The sequence below is a fragment of the Podarcis melisellensis genome, assembly GCF_964234715.1.
Source record: "Podarcis melisellensis genome assembly, chromosome: 6".
Classification (NCBI taxonomy): Eukaryota; Metazoa; Chordata; class Lepidosauria; order Squamata; family Lacertidae; genus Podarcis; species Podarcis melisellensis.
In genome coordinates, this window is record NC_138538.1 from 82927677 (window position 1) to 82952477 (window position 24801).

The 24801-nt window shown below is 43.3% G+C and overlaps 1 protein-coding gene across 1 annotated transcript; it reads right to left on the reverse strand.

The window, feature by feature from the left end:
- Positions 1–9595: 9595 nt before the first annotated feature.
- RGS2 (regulator of G protein signaling 2) lies at positions 9596–15296 on the reverse strand. Its single transcript, XM_081914354.1, has 5 exons — positions 15126–15296; positions 13418–13519; positions 13244–13305; positions 11818–11984; positions 9596–10647 (listed from the first exon to the last, which is right to left on the reverse strand). The coding sequence occupies exons 1-5, from the start codon at positions 15233–15235 to the stop codon at positions 10456–10458; spliced, it is 633 nt and encodes a 210-aa protein (XP_081770480.1). The 5' UTR covers positions 15236–15296; the 3' UTR covers positions 9596–10455.
- Positions 15297–24801: the final 9505 nt, after the last annotated feature.

Sequence of the window (24801 nt, forward strand, 5' to 3'; positions counted from 1 at the left end):
ATACATAGAGGGTGAGAGGAGATTCTTAACTAAGGCCTGCAACAGAAGGTCTTGAAGGTTACACTGTACCAAATCAGTGTGTTTAAAAATCATTTGCTGTTTATACCTAATAGTGATTACAGCAGTGTTATCAACATGGGTCTAAAAGCCTCTGTCTCACACAGAGAGACAAAACACACTTCAGCCAACCATATCCTGGCCTGGGCTCTCGCACTGCCAGCAAAAATAAAGTACCTGTTTACGTGACGCTGACCCAGTAGCTTGGCTCGCATACTATGGAAAAGAATGAAATCTTACTCTCTTCTACTTTTCTCCCCTGTCTCTTCCCACCACTCCCCCCCCCCCCGCTCAATCCCAGATTGCCTAAAACTGTACAGTCTCACTCTGAATGATGGACTTTGACGGATATGATGGCTTGAAAACAGAGACTCTGTACTACTGTTACCCAAGAAAATCTTCACACACACACACACACACACACCTCCCCTGCTCTGCCCCAGGTTTGTGCCTGGAGAATGCATGGGTAGTACATGTGACCCCTTGATTCTTTGAAGTAAGAGTCATTCAGTTTGCAGAACAAGTGAGCTGGAGTTTGGTGGAAAAGTTGACAGAGAGTCAACTGGGAAAGAGGCTAAGTTCCACACCCCCTTCTTGTCACCTCTCCACATCTGACATTTTACAGCTCTAAATGAGATACTGTTAAGCCTTTACTGGCTGCTTCAACCTCAAACCTAGCATTTCCCAAAAGCAAATAGTTTGGGTGTGTGGGTGTGCCTTTGGGAACATTTCCCAAGAAATCTGGGATTCAAGTCCAATTCATTGTCTTTCCCCATCTGTCCTGCCATATCCTTTAGCTTTCTGCACATCATCATCATCATCATCATCATCATTATTATATTATTATTATTATTATTATTATTATTATTATTATTATTATTATTATTCCACCCATCTGACTGGGTTGCCCCAGCCACTATGGGTGGCTCCCAACAAAATATTGAAAACACAATAAAACATCAACCATTAAAGATTTCTTTAATGGTTTTTGCAAAGGGGCTGCATGTGGTCACTTCAGGAAATGCTTGCTTAAAATGCTTGACACTCTCTTCGTCAGGAAGTCTTCAAGGATGAAACGGGTTCTGTGATTTGACAACAGTTTGTGAAATCAGTTTTAGGCCCTTACACCAGTGATAATTCTAGATCACTCTCCAACCAAGTTCCCATTGAAAATGACAGTAAATTGCAACATTAAGATTATCAGTAACATAATACAGTGGTACCTCGGGTTACAGACGCTTCAGGTTACGGATGCTTCAGGTTACAGACTCCGCTAACCCAGAAATAGTACCTTGGGTTAAGAACTTTACTTCAGGATGAGAACAGAAATCACGTGGCGGCGGCAGCGGGAGGCCCCATTAGCTAAAGTGGTACCTCAGGTTAAGAACAGTTTCAGGTTAAGAACGGACCTCCAGAACGAATTAAGTTCTTAACCCAAGGTACCACTGTAAAATTGTCCCACTCATAGTCAAAAAAGCAGCAAAACAAAAGTCACAGTGTACAGGAATCTACAAATTAAACACAGAAGATAGTTATTTCATTCCGACTGTGAAAATGTATAGGTATCACATGATCTGCATAAAAACAAAATAATAGTAATAATAGTAAATTAAAATTCTGCACCAGGACAAGCTGCTCTGATTTGTGCAATTGATTTGGCTTTTGCTAGTCACAGGTGAAAGCGAGTGGTAGGAACAATTGTGGCTGAGTGTTGTTGTGACTAAATGCAGCCAGTGCTGGATGCTTCACTAGTAAATAATGATATCCTATTTTATATGTTCTGGGGCTAAGCCCTTGAACTGAAACCAAATTCCATGGCTGCTACTTTGCGTAAATATGACCAGCACATTGCAACACTTCTTTTGATGTCTCTGTGTACAAGAGAGGATGTTTAGAAATCATCATTGGTTCAACAGAGATTCAGCAATGGGAAGTTGCATTCAGCAAGGGGAGAAGTCATTTTCAGGAACTGGTCTTTGGGACACCTCTTGTCTGCTAACTCACAGCCTGCTAGGCTGGTTTGATAGGAAGTCCTGACGTTCATGACCCTAAGAAGGCTTGATGCTAATGACCCCAATCTGTATATATGATGAGCACTTCAGAGCTTCATGGAAAACTTACTGAAACTGATGACCTCAAGCTCACTGTAGAACTTGTCATATGTCTCAACCCATGAGACAGACCACACTGTGATCTCATGCTCAAGTTTCCCACCACAGCTTGCGAACACAGAAGTCCCTTCTTGATGTCTCTCCCCAACTTTGCATCTAAATTTGGGCAAAGACAGATACAACGTGAGAGTGGTGGAGGTGGCCATTCCTTGCTCTCAAAAACAGATGCAGCCTTACTGATTTGTGATGATTCCAGGAGTGGGAATTGTTTTCTAGGTTTTCATCCATTTGATTTGAGCTGGGGGAAACTGGTTGTGACCAGTGGTGTGTGGAGAGGTCTCAGGTGTGTGCAGTTCTCGGTCTTCTTTCAGCCCGAGCAGCAGGTAAACTGGTGAATGCTTTTTCCTCCCACAAGTGAATGGGGCGATGACAAGGTGTTCAAGTGTTACACTAGTTTGGGAGAGATAAGCGCAGAGAAAGTCAGAATGAGGGAGAATTGAGACATGGCAGAGACTGTCATAGCTTTAAGAAATACAGTGGTACCTCTGGTTACAGACACTTCAGGTTACAGACGCTTCAGGTTACAGACTCCGCTAACCCAGAAATAGTACCTCAGGTGAAGAACTTTGCTTCAGGATCGTGAACTTTGCTTCAGAAATTGTGCTCCGGTGGCGCGGCAGCAGTGGGAAGCCCCATTAGCTAAAGTGGTACCTCAGGTTAAGAACAGTTTAAGGTTAAGAACGGAGCTCCAGAACAAATTAGGTTCTTAACTCGAGGTAGTACTGTATGGTTTATTCACCTATTTACTCACTCTTCATGGAGGGAGTCCAGCTCTTATAGCATGGTCCTTTCAAGAAGGGCTTATCCCCCACAACAGTGCAGCCCTGGAGTCCAAGGCATCTCTCCCAGGCAGCCGGCAGCCAATCTGCCCAAGATGGATCCCAGCCCCCCCCCGAATAAGGTTACCAGTTTTTTTCAATGAATCCAGGGACACATAAATCAATCAATATCAATCAATCAATCAATCAATCCTACACATTTGGGACATTGATGCTGCAGTGATGGCAGTGGCAGAGGGAAGGGAGGCTTCACACTGCCTTTCAGAGCAGCCCTATCCCAACTCCTACTTGTGTGCAAGCAGGAGGGGGCAGGGATCTCTCAGGCAGTGCAATGCCTCCCTTCCCATCGGAGCAGCCCCAATCCCATTCCTACTTGCGTTCCAGCAGGAGGGGGTGGGGATCCCTCAGCTGGGAAGGGAGACTTCCCATTGCTCATTTCTATATATTGGGTGCCTACATTCTGCATGGACTGGTTGCATGGCAACATGTGCAATTGGCTCTAGATACCTATTAGGTCCATAAATAATTACCATATAGTATATATTTAACACAAAAAACAGCAAGAATTTTGTTGTTGACAAAGGAAGGACAGCTGGACATATAAAGGGCCCCATTACCCCATTCAGTAGCTTAGGGCCTCATCAAACCTCTATCTATCTATCATCTATCTATCATCTATCTATCTATCTATCATCTATCTATCTATCTATCATCTATCTATCTATCTATCTATCATCTATCTATCTATCTATCTATCTATCTATCTATCTATCTATCTATCTATCATCTATCATCTATCATCTATCTATCATCTATCTATCTATCTATCTATCTATCTATCTATCTATCTATCTATCTATCTATCTATCTATCTATCTATCATCTATCTAATCTATCTATCTATCTATCTATATCTATCTATCTATATCTATCTATCTATCTATCATCTATCTATCTATCTATCATCTATCTATCTATCATCTATCTATCTATCTATCTATCTATCTATCTATCTATCTATCTATCTATCTATCTATCTATCTATCTATCATCTATCTATCTATCTATCATCTATCTATCTATCTATCTATCTATCTATCATCTATCTATCTATCTATATCTATCTATCTATCTATCTATCTATCTATCTATCTATCTATCTATCTATCTATCTAATCTATCTATCTATCTATCATCTATCTATCTATCTATCTATCTATCTATCTATCTATCTATCTATCTATCTATCAATCATCTATCTATCTATCTTTCAGAGATCTGCGTGTGGTTGTTGGAAAGAGCAGATTAGATGGGATGGATCTTGTTCTGATCCTTCCTGGCTATATATTCAGCACTGATTTTTTATCAGGGCTGGTGCCGCTGGAAGGGCTGATCTAATCCTGAATGAGAAATTCTTGGAAAAGGAATACTTCTTCCAATCCCTTCTTTACCCGCTTTTACTTTGGCATCTGGGTGGGTGGGTGGGTGCGTGTTGGTCATTATTTTTCTTTCCCTTTGAGGTCAGTGGCCGACTTCTAAATACACCAGCTCAATAAACACACCACTCAGCTCCTAAGTGTGCTTTCCATATAGTTGACTTTTCTAAACCCTCTCGTTTTCAGATTAATGTGGGGCCCTTGGGGAGCCTGAGTTCTGAATCTGAGACCAAAACCAGATCACACCAGCCTGCTCTAAATTTGCAACTCTCCACTCCTCCGCCGTCCAATAAAAGCATCACAAAATATTCCATGAAAGTGCAATTCAGTTTACTCATGTTATTATTATTAGCCGATCGTTGGCAAGGGCGTTTAATTTGCATTAATGGAACAATGTTGTCATCATGATTCACGTATATACTTTCTACTTTGCAACCCCTGGAAACCTTTATCCAAATTGGTGTTTTAAACCCCTTTCTTTTTCTGGATTAAATGTTTTTGTAGGCTATAAACTGCAAAAACAGCCACAGCAAAAGCCACAGCTTAAAATGGCAAATGGAATCTCTGGGTTAATGGGTTTGAGAGGCAGAGGAGCCGTTTGAGAGAAAGGTTGGGAAGTAATCTGATACCAGCTGCTTCCCTGGGGGCAGGAGGTGGAGTGGCTCAGAATTTGTTCCTTTTTGCGCATCAGTTTTGTATTAAACTTTAAAATCTTTGCAAATAAATTCCACGTTTAAAGTTTGTTATGCATTTCTCTTTAAACTTTGGCTTCCTGCCTTTCCTTCCATGCTGTTCTTAATCCCATGCCATTTATATGCTGCACTCTAATAAACGTTTCACCTAAGACACATTCTTCTGTTCAAAATATTATCATTTTTCTTCTGCTGCTCCTGTTTCGAATCCTGCTCACAATTTCATCTGATTATGATATGTTGCTATGTTTTCCAGATAACCCACAAAGGGCTTCCATCCTTCTATAAGTGTAGATTTTGCAAAACACAAAACCACACAGCTAAACAACTTTTGTCTGAATATGGCAACCCTAGTTAAAGATGGATGTTGCTATTGTGTGAACTCTTCACATTCGTAAAATGTGAGTCAATGAGGCACAGCCTAGAGAGCAGGCCATTCAGGGCTAGAAGCTATAGATTTAAAATAACAATAATAAGGAAAGCAGAATAGCACCTTTATTTCACAGTTGGGTCCCCCCCCCCCCCCGTCCTTGCACAGAATTACAGTACAGTACAGTGAGAGAGAGGCAGAGGGAGAGACGTGGTTATGATCTCAAGTCTGGCAACGAGATGCAAACAGCCAAAAGCTACGTGAGGTTCCTTTTTCTTGTTATTTCGGAAGAAATTGGTCACAGATTATGCAACCAAACAAAGCAATTGCTCCAAGACAGAGAGCTTGTGGGAATTGCTATGGTAACATCTGGAATGGAAGTTTTGCCTCATCCTTGTATTTATGTGAGTGTGAAGCACAAGGTTTGTGTATATACACAGGAGCCACGGAAAAGGTTTAGTTGGCAAAGATGCTCGCTGTGTCTCAGTCATCACAAACAGGAGATATCAGAGATATCAGAGACCCATTTCTGATGGAATCTGCTCCTGCTCTGGAGAATGCTGTTGGTGCTGATCCATGGGCCTACTTGTCACGCTCCTAAAAATCACTTCTGAAATTTAAAATTTGTCTTTTAGAATGCAGATGCCTAAAACCCATGCCAACCTTACTACTGCCCCACCCCCCACTCTGTCCTAGTTAATACTGCAACCTGTGTGCAGGGCTGGACTTTGGTTTTGGCACCATGTGCCAGCCCAAAATTTGGCTCCCTCCACCTTTCACTTTCCATTCTGCACATGCAGTAAGTCATAGTTGCGAAGCCCTGTGGTACCCCACCTTGGCTCGGCACCCATTGTGGGGCAACCACTTGCACTTGCCTAAATCTCCCTCTGCTGTGTGTACACTGGTGGGGTGGACTGCAATAAATGCCCCAGGCTAGCACCCTATGGCCACACTGTTGCACACCACCCTGGGATGCGGGTGGTGCTGTGGTCTAAACCACCGAGCCTTGGGATTGCTGATCACAAGGTCGGCAGTTTGAATCCCTGGAACAGAGTGAACTCTGGTTGCTCTGTTCCAGTTCCTGCCAACCTAGCAGGATGAAAGCACACCAGTGCAAGTAGATAAATAGGTACCGCTGCAGCGGGAAGGTAAATGGCATTTCCATGTGCTGTGGCTTCTGTCACGGTGTCCCGTTGCACCAGAAGCAGTTTAGTCCTGCTGGCCACATGACGTGGACAGCTATCTATGGACAAACGCTGGCTCCGTCTGCCTGAAAGCGAGATGAGCGCTGCAACCCCATAGTCGCCTTTGACTGGACTTAACTGCACAGTGGTCCTTTACCTTTACCACCCCAATCTCCGAGTGGTGCAAGACTCTGGGAGTTCCAGACGCTTACCTAGTGTTCAGTTTCCTTGGAATGTGGGACACATCCATGTCTTTCGGATATATGGTTTATTTACACATACAGTGGCACCTCGGGTTAAGAACTTAATTCGTTCTGGAGGTCTGTTCTTAACCTGAAACTGTTCTTAACCTGAGGTACCACTTTAGCTAATGGGGCCTCCTGCTGCCACTGCACGATTTCTGTTCTCATCCTGAAGCAAAGTTCTTAGCCCAAGGTAATATTTTTGGGTTAGCGGAATCTGTAACCTGATGCGTATGTAACCCGAGTTACCACTGTATATGCAACCTGAGCCTACGATGGAGGGGCTCACGGCATCAACATCCCAAAAGGTATTGCTTCTCCCATAGCCACAGCCTTGGATTCAAGCAGAAATCAAGCATTGATTTCTCTGGCTTCTGCCTGCTTCTAGTCTAGCTCTCTTACACACCTCTGACTATTGTCCTTCTCACTACCAGCCAGGTATGGAAGGGGGCTCACCCATCTGTATTCTGGCACAAAGCCACTTCCTTTGTTGCACAAAGGACCTATAGCATGCTTAGGCAAACTAAGGCCCGGGGGCCAGATCCGGCCCAATTGCCTTCTAAATCCAGCCCACAGATGGTCCGGGAATCAGCGTGTTTGTACATGAGCAGAATGTGTGCTTTTATTTAAAATGCATCTCTGAGTTATTTGTGGGGCATAGGAATTCGTTCATTTTTTCCCCTTCAAAATATAGTCTGGCCCCTCAGAAGGTCTGAGGGACAGTGGACCGGCCCCCTGCTGAAAATGTTTGCTGACCCTTGACTCACCAAGAAACTTGCCTGGCTTCTTCAGCAATGAAATCTCACAATACCATTTTTGCCAAGCCACCTGATACGTAGCCTCTCCACTTGCTGCTAGCAAGACAGAACGTCCCCACTAGGCCTTAGTCTCCTTCCCCCCACAAACCCGAGGTATAAACTCACCTGTGCTCTCTGGTCAGTATTTCCCTCCATCAGGAGAGGAAGCTGCGGTCTGCAGTAGCCCTTCAGAAGCTGCAGATGGAACAAGCAATTCATAATGTTGTTGTTTCTGGAGACTAATGGCAAAGAGCCAAATGCAATGATTGTCAGGATGCCCAGAACACTGGCCTGGGCTCTTATTACATGTCTCTCTGATTTATTAGGGCTTTTTGGATTATTTTAGCTGCTCGCAACTAAAACTTTTATAAGTAGAGTTTGAATTTTCTGCCTTGTATTGTCTTTCAGAATTAAGGATACTGCTGACAAGGTAGCCTATAAAATGCCTTTCAAGCTGCCTCTGTCCAGTTTGTCCACGATGGTGTCAGGCAACCAGGCATGCTGTTGACATAGCAGTCCATGGGTATTTGATACTCTCTGCTATTCCTCAGGGCTGCCTGACCTTAAAAAGACTATCAGCAAAATGTGCCCCGCTCCCAGAGGAAAACCTTTTGTAAAGTCTGTGATGTCGCTGTCCTTATCAATGGTGCAGCTTGACCGAGACCGATATCCATTAACACTGGGGGTGGGCATTTCGATTTTAGGTTTGTTGACACAAGTATCTTTTTAAATGTTGCAGTGCATTGAATATTTAGACTGAAGTTCAACCATAATCTACTGAAGTTGTTTCTCAGGTTACTCTATCTCTTTCATTTACCGTTGCTTTGTTCTCACTTAGAGCAGTGTGTTCTGTTTGGGGTTTCATCATGCTAGGAGGATAGTCACAAGCTGCCATTTTTCAATTAGTTTCTTTTCCAAAAAGAAAAGTAAGATTGGGTGAGGGGAGAAGATGGAGCATGCAGGAGAAAGCAGGGGTGGGGTGGGGGTGGGGAGAAAGGAAGAAAACTGTATGAAAATAAACATGGCCATTGGTTCTGCTTTACAGAAAATAATAAATTATTTTTAATACCCCACCCATCTGGCTGGGTTTTCCCAGCCACTCTGGGCATCTTCCAACAAAATATTAAAATACAGTAATGCGTCAAACATTAAAAGCTTCCCTAAACTGCCTTCAGATGTCTTCTAAAAGTCCGGTAGTTGTTGTTCTCTTTGACATCTGGTGTGAGGGCTTTCCACATGGCAGGTGCAACTACCAAGAAAGCCCTCTGCCTGGTTCCCTGTAACTTGGCTTATCGCAGTGAGGGAACCACCAGAAGGCCCTCAGTGCTGGACCTCAGTGTCTGGGCTGAACGATGGGGGTGGAGACGCTCCTTCAGGTATACTGGGCCGAGGCCATTTAGGGTTTTAAAGATCAGCACCAACACTTTGAATTGTGCTCAGAAACATACTGGGAGCCAATGTAGGTCTTTCAAGCTCTTTCAAACTGTCCTCTATTTGAAATGTTTTTTTTCTAAGCAGGCACCAGGACTTTCCCACTGTGGTGCAGTGTACTGCATCGCTTATATATTTATTACTTCAGTTTTGAAAGAATTTGCATTTCTCATATTGCTTCCTTTTGGTTGGGATTTCTAAACCTCTTAAATGTATATAAATTGGCAGTATACTAACAGTATTTCTGCTTAAATCATCAAAAGAAGGCTCTTCCTGCGGGAAGCTTGGGACAAAAGAGTTTGCTAATTTCTCAACATCACTGCATTGCAGGTTTAATCGCCTTGGTTTTAAGGGGCTTATCATTTGAAATGTTTTGATGTCAATAGCCCACCTTCCCCCCCAACCCCCAGGAGTAGAAGAAAAGAGTGCACTAATGTTCTAGTAAAATAAAAATAATTTATTAAAACATATCTGCTCTTCAAAAGGACAACTTCACTGAAGTTTGTCCTCAAGTCAGTACTTTCAGCATGGGTAGGAGTGTTCAACACAACCAGAGTCTACCTAAACACACACACATACACATCTACAGCTGTTGTTTTAAGTCTGGGCTAAGTTCTGCTCCATCTGCACCTTCAATGCAGGCAAACTTTGACCCCAGTTAACCAGCCAGTCAGCATGCTCTGTTTTAAGTCAGTCATCTCTGCATGAAATGTTAACAGTTAACGTCAGAATTTATGTTGAGCAGTCGCACATCTGTGCAGAGATGCAAGCTCTGTAGGGAACCCTCATGAGGAACCCTATAAATTATTATATGCTGCCAGTTGTTTAGGAAAAGTAGAGACAGCGAAATATTCAAAGCATTTTCTATGTCCCAGAAAAAGTCGGTCTGCGCAGAGCTACTCCAGAGCTTATTTACTTTAGCAAGGGAGGCTGATCTTATCTGGCTTAAGAGTGTCAACGCATCCATGTTGATAGATGGATCTGGATGACCCAAAATGCGTCAGACGCTCCTTGCCAACAGCATCTTTTTAATGAATTTTCCCTAGTAACTGGCCAGCAGTTTCACTTGGGTTTTCCTTGTGGACTATATTATTGCAGCGTGCTGGAATCTGAGAACTGCCAGAGTCAATATATGCCCATCCTCCATGGAAACATATAAGTTACATTTGGGCAGATCTCCTGCACAGTCAGTTCATTTCAGTCCATCCAGCCTGCAAAGACATGGGCTTCCTCCTTAACGGAAAAAAAATGGCACTCTTTTCCGTTTTGCTTCTTCTTCCCTCCCAGACTTGGAGTTCATGTCGCCTGAGGCTCCTTATGGATTGGCATTTTACACAACTCCTGGTAGAATTCAGACTCCAGGAACCGTGGATAGGCATTATTCTCCATCAAGCTATAGACTCTCTTCTGGGCTGTGCTGAAGCAAGTGTCTGTCGCCTCTTGGAGGTTCTGAGCAATGGTATTCTTGGTCTGAAAGTCTATGTTGATCTGAAATTAAAGGAAAGAAAGAACATGAATTGCCCATTCCGGATCAGACCAAAGGAATCATTTAACCGAAACCTCTACTTAACAGTGGCTAGCCAGCTGCATTGAGAAATTTACGAAGATGAGTATCCTTCACCTGCTGCTTACTCCCAGGATCTAATAATCTCAGGTAAACTGCCTCTAAATTTGGAGGCTGCATTCAACTGCTGTGACAAATGGCAACTGACAGAGAAATTCAGGAATGCATATAGGCCCAACTGTTTTCAGGTCATCAAAGCCAAAAGTCATTGCACCCCCTCTTGCAACAAGGAACTGTGTTCCAGAATGCTCATATATTTCTACAAGAAGGCCAAGCAATTTGTGGATGAGCAGAATTCCCCTATCCCTCTGTACTGTGAACACTGGTAGAATGAATATGGCTTGTGAGTGGTGGCATTTTTCCTTTGGTACAGATTAAGGGGAGCTAAAAAGCCACCAGACTCATGGTAGCCAAGATTAGGGCTGGTGGTTTTAATACCAGTGGGATTTTAACTGGGTAAATGATGCTACTTTTTTTCCTACTAGTAAAATACTTTGCACCAGTCGTGTAACATGATGCCTGGCGGTGCACAGACTCTGCAGGAAAGTCCCTTGTTGTGGTATGCTGCTACTTATATTAAGTGCTACCTAAAAATTGGATGTATGGGAGACCCATTGGGGTCTGTTAAGTTTCTTCTAGCCTTCACCTTAATGAGAATGTGATGTCCACTTTGGTAAGTTACAATCTCACAGCCTAAGAACATGTAGGGCCTATTTTAAGTTGCATTTTCCTTTTAATTGTGAACTCTGGACTAAAACCCTAGGAGAATTGTACATGGAAACCAATATATCAGAACTGCCAGATCTGTATGGATTTAAACAAGAGTTCTGGAGCAGGCGTTTATAGAGTAGCGTTCCCACAAGCTTGTGTTCTCTAGATATTTTAGACTTCAGACCTCATCAGTCCCAACCAGCCTGCCCAAAGATTAGGTATTTTGGTAGTTGTAGTCCAAAATATCTGGAAACCACCATATTGAGGAAGGATATGATAAAATCTGCTCACAGACTAAACTTTCTTGTGGATTCTCAGTTATGATACAGTTGTTTTTCAAGTTGATTTCTTCCCTGGGAGTAAATTACAAAAGTTCTGCTTACCTCTTTGGGAGCTTCCTTTTCAATAAAGTCGCTGTAAATCTTCTTCGCCTTGGCGGTCATTTTCTGTGGGGATTTCGTTTTCTTGAAATCCTCACAAGCCAGCCAGAAGTCAATGTTCTCTTCACAAAACTCAGATTTCAAGAATGCTCTGAACGCTGCCAGACCATCTACAAAGGAAGGTGAAAGAGATGGATTAGCTCAAAACATCCCAGGAATGCTGTGTGTATATATGCATTGCCTTCATACATCTCTCTCTTGTTCACTCTGCAACTTCCCTGGATCATTTAAATAAAAAGTACCAGAACTCACCCCCACTTAAAAAAAACAAAAAAACCCCCAGAGTATGAGGAATCTAAAGCCAATTTTACATTCTGTATCGTATTTTTTAAAGCAACTTGTGTTCTTTTCCAAGAAGCCTTGAAAGTGAAAGCAGGGAAAACATTCTACAATTTCTCTCCTGCTGTTTTGAAATTGCATATTAACCTTTAGATGTTTATGGAACTTTTGGAAGGTATCTGCAATGGAAAGGCTGACTCAAGAGTTCACTTGGCAGCAAACACCATATAACTAATGAGAAGTCTGCATTTTTTCATTAGCTTAGCATGTAAAGGCATAGCTGCAGAGTGAACTGAGCTCCCATACAGCAGCTCATAGAGGAACAGGAGCTTTGAATTGAACTAATAATGGGCACCTCTCTCTCATATGGAGACTCTTAAATGCAGCGCTCTAGTGGAAAAGACTACATTTTAAGCCAGTGGTGCTACATCTGCATATAGCACAGAAAGCCCAAACAGTAATGGACATTAACTGAAGTTGGAGGGCAATTGGCACCCCATAATAATCAGCTACTTGGCAGGTGCCTATTGGAAAAACCTGGATCACCCATCAAGGCATTTCGCAATCAGCCAGAGAAGTACACGGGAGATTACAAGAATGGATTTTTAACAGCACCCAGCTGCTCTGCACGGCACATGCAAGACTAAGGGTTAGTGGAACCTGAATCTGTGCACAACTGCTTTACTGTCCCATAGTGTGATCAATTGCAGGGCTTTTAAACGAGACTTTTCCTACAGCGTGCAAGCACTGCTCAGCACACCACCTTGCCACGTGCAGGAAGAAACTGCTCTCTTTTTTCTTCACTGCAGATGTCTATCCTCCAGCTTACATAGTTCTAAAGGAATGCAAGACCAGCTAAAAATACAGGCTAGTTATGGAACTGCAAAACAGGAGAGATCTTGCCATGGGAAGCGCTGTGGAGTTATGCCTGGATAGAATCGTGCTTTCTAGGAATATGGGTCCCAAAGCAGCCACAAACGCCCATGGGAACAGCTAACTCCTATCTTGCAAAGCATCTTTTCCAGGAGAACCCTCACAAAAGGAGCCACTATTCTTGTGTGTTAAAGTCCTGCTCATTAAATGAACTTACATTTGTTAGCAAGCAGCTCATCAAATGCTTCCGACCATAGCTGGGCTTCCTCGGGAGACGGCCTGGAAGAACAGGAGAAAAATAGGACGATTATTATTACTGCTTTGGTGGCCTATTGCATAGATTTTTAAAAATAAAAAAAAATCCACTGGTGAGAAAAAGTGAGATGCATACCTAAGAAATGCCTTTTGCTGCCCTTTCTTGTTGGCCTTTGCAGTGGTAGAACTGGAAGAGTTCTGCAGGAAGTAACTCAGCCGTGATTTCCAATCTTTCATGCTAAAAGAAAACAAAGAAAAATCAAGTTCAACTAACTGTACCCTTTGATTTTAAAGTGCAAAGAAGTCTGAATCTGCGGCTAATTAACATAAACTGAGTTCTGTTTGCTTAACAAAATTCCCAGAGTTTAATCTAGCACCCGATTTATGCCCAATAACTTCTTTTATCTCTGTAACCCAGCTGAGCTTCACACCTGAAGGCTTTTCATGACTGACAAATGTGTGAACAGACTTCCACTGAAAAGCATTATGCTTGAGCCCTGGTGGGGCTCAAGCACATGCAAGCTAGTTCTTGCATATTCATTATATGCTGAATGCATCTGCAAGACAACAAGGACCAATTACCGAGAACAATTTCAGCAGGATCAGAGATAAATTCTGAGAACAGGGAGTTCAATGCAATCATTTTATTTTATGGATCAGGTTCTGAATCTCCCTTTCCTGGTATCTGGAAATATCACTCGGGCTTTCAATACAGTACTAAAAAATATTTGCATGCTGCAGCTGATCTAATATTAGTACAATACTGCAAAATATCCAGATTGATTCTGCAGAAGATGGACAGCCAAGCCAACCTTGGCAACTCTATCCTGTAGCCAGGAGATGCAGAATGCATTTTAAACCATGCCAAGCAGCAGAAACCATTTATAGGTTTTCCGATTTTGCACAACAGGCATGCCCTGCAATATTTGAAAGACAATACTGACTTTTGTTTTTTAAAAAGTACAACGCTCCAAACATCAGCTACCTTTTGCTCCAATGGGGAAAAACTTATTTCATCAAGGGTTGGAAGGAGTACGACTGAATTGCATACTTCCTCCTCACGCTAAAACAAATGAAAAGACCCCTTTGAAAGGATCGATCGTCTCTCATATGCGCCAATTCTCAGTTCTTCATTCAGAATGTTTGCGGATCAGACTTCACAAAGAGATTCTTTTCCCATCCGGAACACAAAACTCCCGAGGCAACAGGATGCTAGGGTGCTTAAGTGCATGCCCCAAACACGCTTTGTTAAGACTGAAACGCAACACTGCTTGGAATGAAAGACGATCCAGCCACAGCGAAGCACTTTTAAGCCCCAGTCATTCCCAGAGGAAGAGTATTTAGCCGCAATTCCTGGGAGCTTGTGGGGCGCTGCAAATTCCTGCCACCCTACACACGTTTTCTATTAAGTCTCGCTGCAATCAGTAAGGAAACTTAAGGCAGAACTGTAAGAGAGCACTCTAGGACATTCCCAACGGTCCTTTGCAAAACTGTTTCATGCCTGTCCCAAAAATCAACCACACCTGCAAGCCTTATAGACTACGTTCCGCCGGTGCCGGACAGTGCAAGCCTCTGAGCTGCACAGAACCCTTCGCCCAAAACCGCTCTGCCTAACTCCCTAAACTTGCGACCAAAAAACAAAAGAAAATAAAACGAAACCAGAAGAAAAGAATGCACAGCATCCGCGGGGGAATCCCTTTTACCACCTCCAGCATTAAGAGCAGAACTTTACTCTAGCACGAAACATTCCGTTCCAAATAAAAAGAAATATGGTTTACAAGTAGCCCCTTCTCCCTAAAAGAGAACCTGCCTTTCACCCATTGGATTTCGGCCTTTTAACTTACATGGTTCTCTTCATCTTCCCCTTTTTCTCTTCTTTGCTTTGGCAGTTGCTGGCGCTCCTCTCCATTGGTCTGCAGTTGTGCTGGAGAGCCAGAAACATTGCACTCTGCATAATCGGAATTTCCGCTTCGAGGTGCTTCCCCGAGCTCTGCTGCGAGATACTGTAACTGAGCGTTCGCCGGGGCTCTCCTTTTATATAGAGGAAGGCAGGCGAGGGCGGGGTTTCGGCCGCACGCCTTCCGCCCACTGATTCGCTTTAGCGCAAGGGACCCAAGCCAAGGACGCCTCCCAAGCCAGGCGCTCGCCAGCCAGGCTCTGACGCAGGCGGTGCGCTCCCGTCTTGCACAAAAGCAGCCGGGCTGGTGCAAGCGCTTCCCTCCCCTCTTGCAATGCTTAATCTTTTGTTCTCCCCCCTTCACAACAAAAAAAGACTTTTCAGAGACTGGGCTTTTTTTGGCAGCTGGAAACGGGCGAAAAATAGACCTCACGAGCCGCTTGCAAATTGGGGATACGGTTGCAGGAGATAAAAATATTCCGGTGACTTTTCTGCTTTGCAGCTAGGTGGATGGCGAGAGCCTTATATGGTGTTGATTTCATTTTATGAGGAGAGAACTTGCAAGAGACGGGAGCGGGGCTGGGGTGGACCCGCACATTTTAAATATCGGTAAATTCCCACCCACCTTTCATCAACAGTCTCAGATACTGAAACACACCGGGCAATAACACCCTGTGATATTTTTAGGTAACAGTTTCTAGGATCGTGCACGTTTAGGTTGCAATCCGTTATACGCATTTACCTGGCATTAAGTGCCACAGAAACCAGCGGGGTTTACTTCTGAGTAGACATGCATAGAATTGCATTGGCCAGTGCACGTTTCTGCCCCTTTTCAAAGAGACCTGCGATAAACCTTGCCAAAACGATCTTTGTAGGACAAGCATCTCTTAAAGCACTAGCTCCTGGAAATGCAATGTTTTAAACCTAGGCTGGAAGGGATTTTGCTCCCTTCCTTTTTGGTGGCTAGTTTTGCACAACCTGCCTGTGCTTGTCTTTATCCCGTGTTGCTGTATCTACCGAAAAATACTCCAATGAGCTACGAAAATTTCTTATACTTAACCTGTTTCCTGGATGGAACCGAGGTTGCAGCGAGCCTCCAAAACACATGTACACACAATACAATGCACATTTAGTCCGTTAGGAAACCAGGTCAGTTGGGGACATAGATCTGAACCAGGGTTCAGATTCCACTGCACCCCAAAGACTGATTACGGGCTTGATTTCAGACTGCGTATTCTCAGTGTTAGGTTCACATGTTCACAAGAGAAATGACAACTGAGACCTGCAAAAAAGTAAAGTAAAGAAGGTTGCAGTGTCCTTTTCAGACAACTCTTCCAGGACACTCCATTTCAGCCACATAAGGTTTGGCACTCTGAGAATCATAATTAATTTGGTATTAGTGGGCTATATCAAGACAGATTTTTCCTTCTCTCTTTGATCTCCACAAATCAGTTAATAGAATCCTGAATATTATTTTTTGTTAAAGGAGGGGGGCGCTCTTTAATTTCCCTTGTCTTTATGCTTGCACTTTGCTCAGAAATCTGGATTTATTCCTTGCTATGAAGATCTTTGGCCAGCAGAGTCTGATCTGAGACTTTCGGTCTAACATCATTTAGGCATGTAGCATTTGACATTTCCCTTCCCTTCTTTACTACTTGTTTGTCCTGAAACTTTTCTCTGAGAGGATACGTTTTTTATTTTTATTTTTTTTAAAAGACAGGAAAAAAGAGAAGATGCAGGGGGACATTTATTGCTGGAGTATTATATAACGCAAAATAGTTGCATGCTGAAAGGCAAAACCTCAGCTTCGTCTCACTGTCACTTCCACTACTGCTTTCTCCAGACACTGACTGCAAAATGTTGCATCAGAATCAGCCCACAGTGAGAAAGCTTGTCTCGGTTTTTGAGCAGTTGGGAAAATACCAGCTACCATGGGAAAGAGTAGCAATGTCACGTTGTAGAGGAGTGGGCACAATAATCCCCTGGGTGAACTTTTCACCCAACTTGGATGGCTTCAAAGAAGGATTAGACAAATTCATAGAGGGTCAGGCTCTCAGTGGCTACCAGCCAAGCTGGCTATATTCTACTGCCACTGTTGGAGGCAGCAATGTTTTCGAATGCCAACTGCTGGGACTCCTAGCTGGGGAGAATGCCTTTAGAATAATAGAACTGTAGAGTGGAAGGGATGCTGAGGATCACCTAATCCAAACCCCTGCAGGAATATGCAGCTATCCCATACAAGGATTGAACCTGCAACCTTGGCATTTTCAGCACAACACTCTGGCCTTGTTGCACTCAGGTCATGCGTTCAGGCTTCTCAAAGGCAGCTGGTTATTATTTTTATTTTATTTATATCCATTAGTCACTTTACCAATAAACAAAATGACACAAAGCGACTTACAAACACAACAGAAACAGAAATATTAAAACCAATGAACAAACACAGTGTATAGAAACAACAACAACAAAAAATTAAACACATTGACACAAGACAAATCTAGCAGATCCTAAAAAACTACAAATTCTTAAAAGCACTTCAAGGTAAAGGTAAAGGACCCCTGGATGGCTAAGTCCAGGCAAAGGTGACTATCGGGTTGCGGCACTCATCTCACTTTCAGGCCAAGGGAGCCAGTGTTTGTCCACAGGCAGCTTCCCGGGTCATGTGGCCAGCATGACTAAACCGCTTCTGGTGCAACAGAACACCGTGATGGAAACCAGAGCTCATGGAAACACCATTTACCTTCCCGCTGCAGCGGTACCGATTTATCTACTTGTACTGGCATGTTTTTGAACTGCTGGGTTGGCAGGAGCTGGGACAGAGCAATGGGAGTTCACCCGTTGCAGGGATTTGAACCACCAACCTTCTGATTGGCAATCCCAAGAGGCTCAGTGGTTTAGACCACAGGGCCACCTGTGTCAAAAGCCTGGGTTAAAAGAAAAGTTTTTGCCTGAGTCTCAAACTTGACAGAGAAAGCTCCAGGTGAACCTCCTGGATTAGAATATTCCACAAGTGGGGAGCCACCAATGAAAAGGCCCTTTCTTATATTGCCACCCCGTGGACCTGACATAGAAGCGACACATGGAGTCGGGGCTCAGATAAGGATTGCAGGTCTGGGGATTTTGGAGTCCTTAGTAACGTAATGTTTCATAGGTTAAAAACCATCCCTTTGATCTGAGCCTAGAAATGGCTTGGTAGCCAGTGCATCGGGTCAGGATTGGTGTTATATACTCAGAGCAGCTTGAATCGTGCACGAACTGCAGTTTCCATACTGTCTTCAAAGGCAGTGCCTGGTATCACACATGTCCAGCTAGGGGTGTAGTTGGGCCACCAGTCAAAGCTGATGGAAGGAAATCTGTGCTACTTAAGACCACCTGAGCCTCAAGCAACAGTGATAGATCCAGTAGTACCATCTACTCCAGGGGTTGGCAAGGCTTACCGAGCATGGGCCGGATCACTCCCGTGGAGATCCTCTGTGGGCCGGACCGGCTCAGCGCAACACCAGAAATCGTGTCTGTGGATGTCTACGGCACTGGAAATCCATTATGCGCATGCCCAGACACCAAAGATTGTGCCTGCGTAGAAGCGATTTTCGGTGTCTGGGCATGCACAGAAGCAATTTCCAGAGCCGTGGAAGAGGCTGCATTGCACTGGTTTAGTGCAGCGTGTGGGGAGTCGCCGAGCAGGCGGCTCGGTTCGGGGGCGGCTCGGGGCCAGTTAAATGGCCTCTGTGGGCTGCTTCCGGCCCATGGGCCTTAGGTGGCTGACCCCTGATCTACTCCTTCAACGTAGGCCACCTCCCATCCATCTGGCCTAGGGAACCAATCTTTCCTTTTCCTTTTCTTTCTTTAAAGAAAAGATTTTATTGGAATTTTTTTTTTTAGAAGAGTTTGGATTTGATATCCCGCTTTATCACTACCCTAAGGCAGTGTTTCCCAACCTTGTGCCTCCAGCTGTTTTTGAACTACAATTCCCATCATCCCTGACCACTGGTCTTGCTAGCTAGGGATGATGGGAGTTGTAGGCCAAAAACATCTGGAGGCACAAGGTTGGGAAACACTGCAAGGAGTCTCAAAGCAGCTAACAATCTCCTTTTCCCTTCCTCCCCCACAACAAACACTCTGTGAGGTGAGTGAGGCTGAGAGACTTCAGAGAAGTTTGACTAGCCCAAGGTCACCCAGGAGGTGCATGTGGAAGAGCGGGGAATCGAACCCGGTTCACCAGATTACGAGTCCACTGTTCTGAACCACTACACCACACTGGCTTTTGATTTTATTGGGTTTTTACAGTTTTATATTCAATCAAATAACACAATATAACATTTATCATAAAAAATAAAATGAACACCCCCCACCCCCGTGACTTCCCTCAACTTCCTTTCTGGTTCTTTAAAATATTTACTACTTCTACTCAATTATTATCTTCTTTTTATAATCTTACACCTTAATGCTCTTATTTTCTTATCAGTTTTATACCAAATTTTCCTTCATGATTACATCTTCCAGTCAATTTCATTCCATGTTGTCCTTACTTAACCTTTTCTCTGATTTTCTTACTTGTAAGTGTTTAATCAAACTCTGCTAGTGGGTCCATTGTATTTCGGTAAAGATAACATAAAAGGGGGAACCAGTCTTTTCTTGATTAAGCTTCTGTTGGCCAATGTTGTTATAGGCTGATCCACAGGCACTTCTTAAATTCTTAACTCGATTGCCTTGGAACAACTCAACAATTCCCCGCAGACCCAGTGGGAGTAAGTGGCCAACTATGAATGGATTTTATGTAGTTTATGGGGGGTGAGTACACTCAGCCAGTGCCCCAGACCTGAACAATTGCCTCCTAAGGATTAAAGGTAAAAAGGGTAAGTAATAAAGCCTGCCAGTAGATGGTTGAGCAATCTCTCTCAGGCTTGGCTAATTGACATGTGACAAAACTTGGAAGTGAGAACAACCACCCATTTATTAAGAGCAGACAAACCAGTTGGGCTTAAAATAGGAACAACCTGAAACCTAGCTCTAAACCTTACCCAGAATAGAACAAATGGAAAGGTTGGGAGTCATGCACGTAACTAAACACAACTCCTGATCATTCTAACTTCCTGTTATCCGAACACAGGCCTCCCTTCTGCTGTTATTTTCAGTGGCTTTTAGCGCTCCTTGACTTTCTGCACTTTTCAAGAGCCATTTGGCTTGATTTTCAAGTTCCCTTCTGTTTCTCTTCGTTTGGAACTACCTTGTCAATTGTTGCTATTGCTATTATTAGTAGCAGTAGTATCATTATTAAAAAGGAACATTCCCCCCCCCCCAGGTATGGACAGATGATAAAGTCCCGACCAGAGAAGAATGGCAGATTACCGTAAATTGATGGATTATGCTGAAATGGCAAAAGTGACCGGAAGGATCAGAAATCAGGAAGACCAAAATTTGAAGAAGGAATGAGGAAAAATTATAATTTATCTTATAAACAGTTAAAATGGTTTGTAGGATTGGAATAACACTTGTAGTTTAATGGCGAGCTTTGGATATAATGGAGGTGTAAAAGATTTGGATTATTATTATAGATGCAGGAGGAAATGACCCACAAAGGGGAGGAGAGAAGTCCAGCAGATTCTTTGTTGTTGTTGTTTAGTCGTTTAGTCGTGTCCGACTCTTCGTGACCCCATGGAGCAGAGGGGTCCAGGCACTCCTGTCTTCCACTGCCTCCCACAGTTTGGTCAAACTCATGCTGGTAGCTTCGAGAACACTGTCCAACCATCTCGTCCTCTGTCGACCCCTTCTCCTTGGGGTCTTTTCCAGGGAGTCTTCTCTTCTCATGAGGTGGCCAAAGTATTGGAGCCATGATCTGGTTCTTTCAGTGAGCACTCAGGGCTGATTTCCTTAAGAATGGAATCATGCTTTTATGATGTATCTTGCTTTTATGATGTATGTTGGATATGCAATTGTAAAACTTTAATTTGAAAAAAACACAAATAAATATTTTTTTAAAAAAATAACAATTTTATTTAATTAATGAAATAAGAAATGAAACTTCACTGATTAACTGACAAAAGAGCAAAGTAGAAATAATGGTGACATCATTTCCTTCCATTCCTGTGCAGTTAAGCTACCGTATATCCCCTACAGTCATACTTCTGGTTGCGAATGTGATCCGTGCGGGAGGCATGTTCGCAACCTGCAGCATTCGCAGCCAGAAGCGCCGCGTCCGCGCATGTGTGTGACGCGATTTGGTGTTTCTGTGCATACACGAGCACAGAAACCAGGAAGTAACCTGTTCCAGTACTTCTGGGTTCTGAATGGTCTGCTACCCGAAAACGCGCAACCCCCAGCGTTCGTAACCCAAGGTATGACTGTATTAGGGTAATGGCTTGTTCCATACAGCTTTTATAGAAATACTAGAAGATGCTCTGGAATTGCTGTGGCTCAACTCTACCTGCTACAGCTTGTAATGTGTGATTGCAGGGAAATGGTTAATAGTTTGTTGCAACACATTCACAACCATCCATTAGTCCTCTTCCCCATTCCTTAATTAAAATAAATAAATTGATTAAAAAAAAACCTGTATCACAGAAAGAGACTCACTGCTGCTTGCTTGCTTTCTCTATCAAGGTCACAAAGCAACAAAGTCAAAACTAAACAAGCTTTTCAAAGTAGGAAACGCTCCCTGTTGCTTCTCTGGCCTTCAAGGACACAGCTCTGAGTATACTCAGAACCAATGCACAATTCTGATAGTCTAATTCAGAGTTTCCCTAGCTGTTTCTGGACTACAATTCCCATCATCCCTCACCTGCTAGCTAGGAAACCCTGATCTAACGCTGCCCCACAGGACTTGTTTTTGTCATAGTCCTGATTACTTCAATATCTGCCACATTGGCCGTGCTGGGCTTTCATACCAGGGCCGACTTTCCGGCAGCCCAATCAACCACATGCTTTTTCTGCAGGGAAACAACTTTAGGGTTGTCTGAGTGGTGCAGAAAGCTGATTGGCCACAGAACAGGCGATGGACAGAAATGCCTCTGTAAGTTCAAGGAAGAATAACACAGATGGGGAACGGGAAGGTCTGTGTGGCTGTGAGATTTTTGAGGAGGAATTAAAAAAAAAATGTTTGACATTTTCAGTGAGAGGGCTGTGCCCCAGCCTCCACTGACTGTTAAGTGTGCATGGCATGTTTTATCTTGTATTTTATTCTGGGAACTTCCCTGACATCTTTTGATGAAGATATATAAAACTGATTGATTGATATTCCAGAGCAGGAGTTTGGCACCTATAACCCCCCAGATATTGCTGGACTGCAACTCCCATAATCTCTGAGCATTGGCCATGCTGACTGGGGCAGATGAGAATTGTTATCCAACCTCATCTAAGAACCACAAATCTAATTATTATTATTATTATTATTATTATTATTATTATTATTATTATTATATTTATTTATTTATACCCCGCCCATCTGGCTGGGCTTCCCCAGCCACTCTGGGCGGCTTCCCCCAAAAATATTAAAATACTGTAATGCATCAAACATTAAAAGCTTCCCTAAACAGGGCTGCCTTCAGATGTCTTCTAAAAGTCTGGTAGTTGTTTTTCTCTTTGACATCTGGTGGGAGGGCATTCCACAGGGTGGGTGCCACTACCGAGAAGGCCCTCTGCCTGGTTCCCTGTAACTTGGCTTCTCGCAGTGAGGGAACCGCCAGAAGGCCCTCGGTGCTGGACCTCAGTGTCCAGGTAGAATGATGGGGGTGGAGATGCTCCTTCAGATATACTGGACCGAGGCCATTTAGGGCTTTAAAGGTCAGCACCAACACTTTGAATTGTGTTTGGAAATGTACTGGGACCCAATAAAGGTCTTCTGGGTCTGGAGTAATAAGCAGGAAACAGGTTTTCAACACATAAAAAACCACTACAATTTAAACTGGGAGCTGGGAACTTCCTGATGTCACCGGACTACAACTCCTTGCCCACTGGCTGTGATGGCTGTGGCTGCGGGGATTGGAGAGTAGAAACATCTGGAAAAATAATAGAGATGGAGAGACCGAAGATGAATGCATCAAGATAGAGGCTTCAAGTTCTTGTCTGGCCATGAAAAAGTTGCTTTCTTTCACCCAACTTACAGAGCTGCAAGGTTACTGCGAGTCGCCCTGATGATCTGGCACCATAACATGATAAAACAGATGTGTGAAATTCAGCAACCGCAAACATTTCTTTAAAAAAGAAAAGAAACAGCCAACCTCTGTTATCTATAAAAAGCACTCATATTTTCATGGTGTCCCAACAGCGTTTAGTTCTGCGGATGGTCATCTTCATAAGAAAAAGACACTAGAAAATAATAAATAGACACATTTGGAATTCACAAATTCTCTGGAAACTTTTCTTCCTTTGCAAAGCAAGCAATGTTTGACATCACCCAGGGGGAAATTTGGATATCCTCATACATATTTGGCATCCTTTGGCGAAGGGAGTCTCTCATGTGCCTTATATGTTTGCTTTACCATTTAACTGTATGCCTTTTTATTGCTCTTTTTCAATTAACCATAAAATTGAAAGTGTCCGTGAAAAAAAAGATTTTAGCCGTCTTTTTACAGAGGAGAACAGCAAACACATCTGTGGGAGTGGAGTCCGCTGAAAACAGGATTATGAAGATTTTATGTATATATATAAATCTACTTGAACACTGCTGACTCTGTTGATTAAAATAGAATTATATGGGCTTTCCTCTAGCACAGTTTTTAAATTAAAACAATATGGCAATAACATGGCTAGTTATAAATAGGTTATTGCATTTTTATTCTGAACTGTGGGAAATGTATGTTTTCTCCAATTAGAGCGGTTTGCTGCAGTTAAACATTTAAGGTTGCAATCCCATGCACAGTTGCCTGAAAGTCAGTCCTCTTGAATACAGTCAATTGCAGCGTAATGCAGTTTTTTGTTGGGATGGGAAGCTTTTATTGAGTTTTGGAAAAATAAGACGTCTGTGTGTGTGTGTGTGTGTTGACAAACTGTCAGTTTCAACAACACAGGGTCCTATGCTAGGAATAAAATGAGAGAAAACCTTGAAGATGCGATAAAGTGTCATTCTTCTGAGTTAACTTTTCAGTTAAAATTTCCTTGGAAGCACTGTGCTCGATTAAAAAGGGTTTTAGTGGTATCAGAGATGCTTGCTTGCTAATGGAATTGCACTGGGCCGAACAAATTATAATTTAGCTCCCCCCCCCCCCGCTTTCCTTCCTGTCTTGATGTCTTCATGCTTTTTTTCTCCACAGAAAGGTCAGATGCCAACAGCCAGAAGTTTGTAGGGTTTTGCTTTGAATAACCCTCAGAGCATGAATTCCAGGCTTACCCCACCACACCCTCTACTGGTTAAGGTTTTGCTAGCAAGAGTTAACATGTTTGGAAACAGCAAAATGAGCACAGACTTGGTGATTGGGGCACTGCCCCACCAACCTCAGTCAAGGTCCAGCTATCTTGGACCTATGGGACGCGGGTGGTGCTGTGGTCTAAACCACTGAGCCGCTTGCTGATCAGAAGGTCGGCGGTTTGAATCCCTACAACAGACTGAGCTCCTGTTGCTCTGTCCCAGCTCCTGCCAACCTAGCAGTTCAAAAGCATGCCAGTGCAAGTAGATAAATAGATACCGC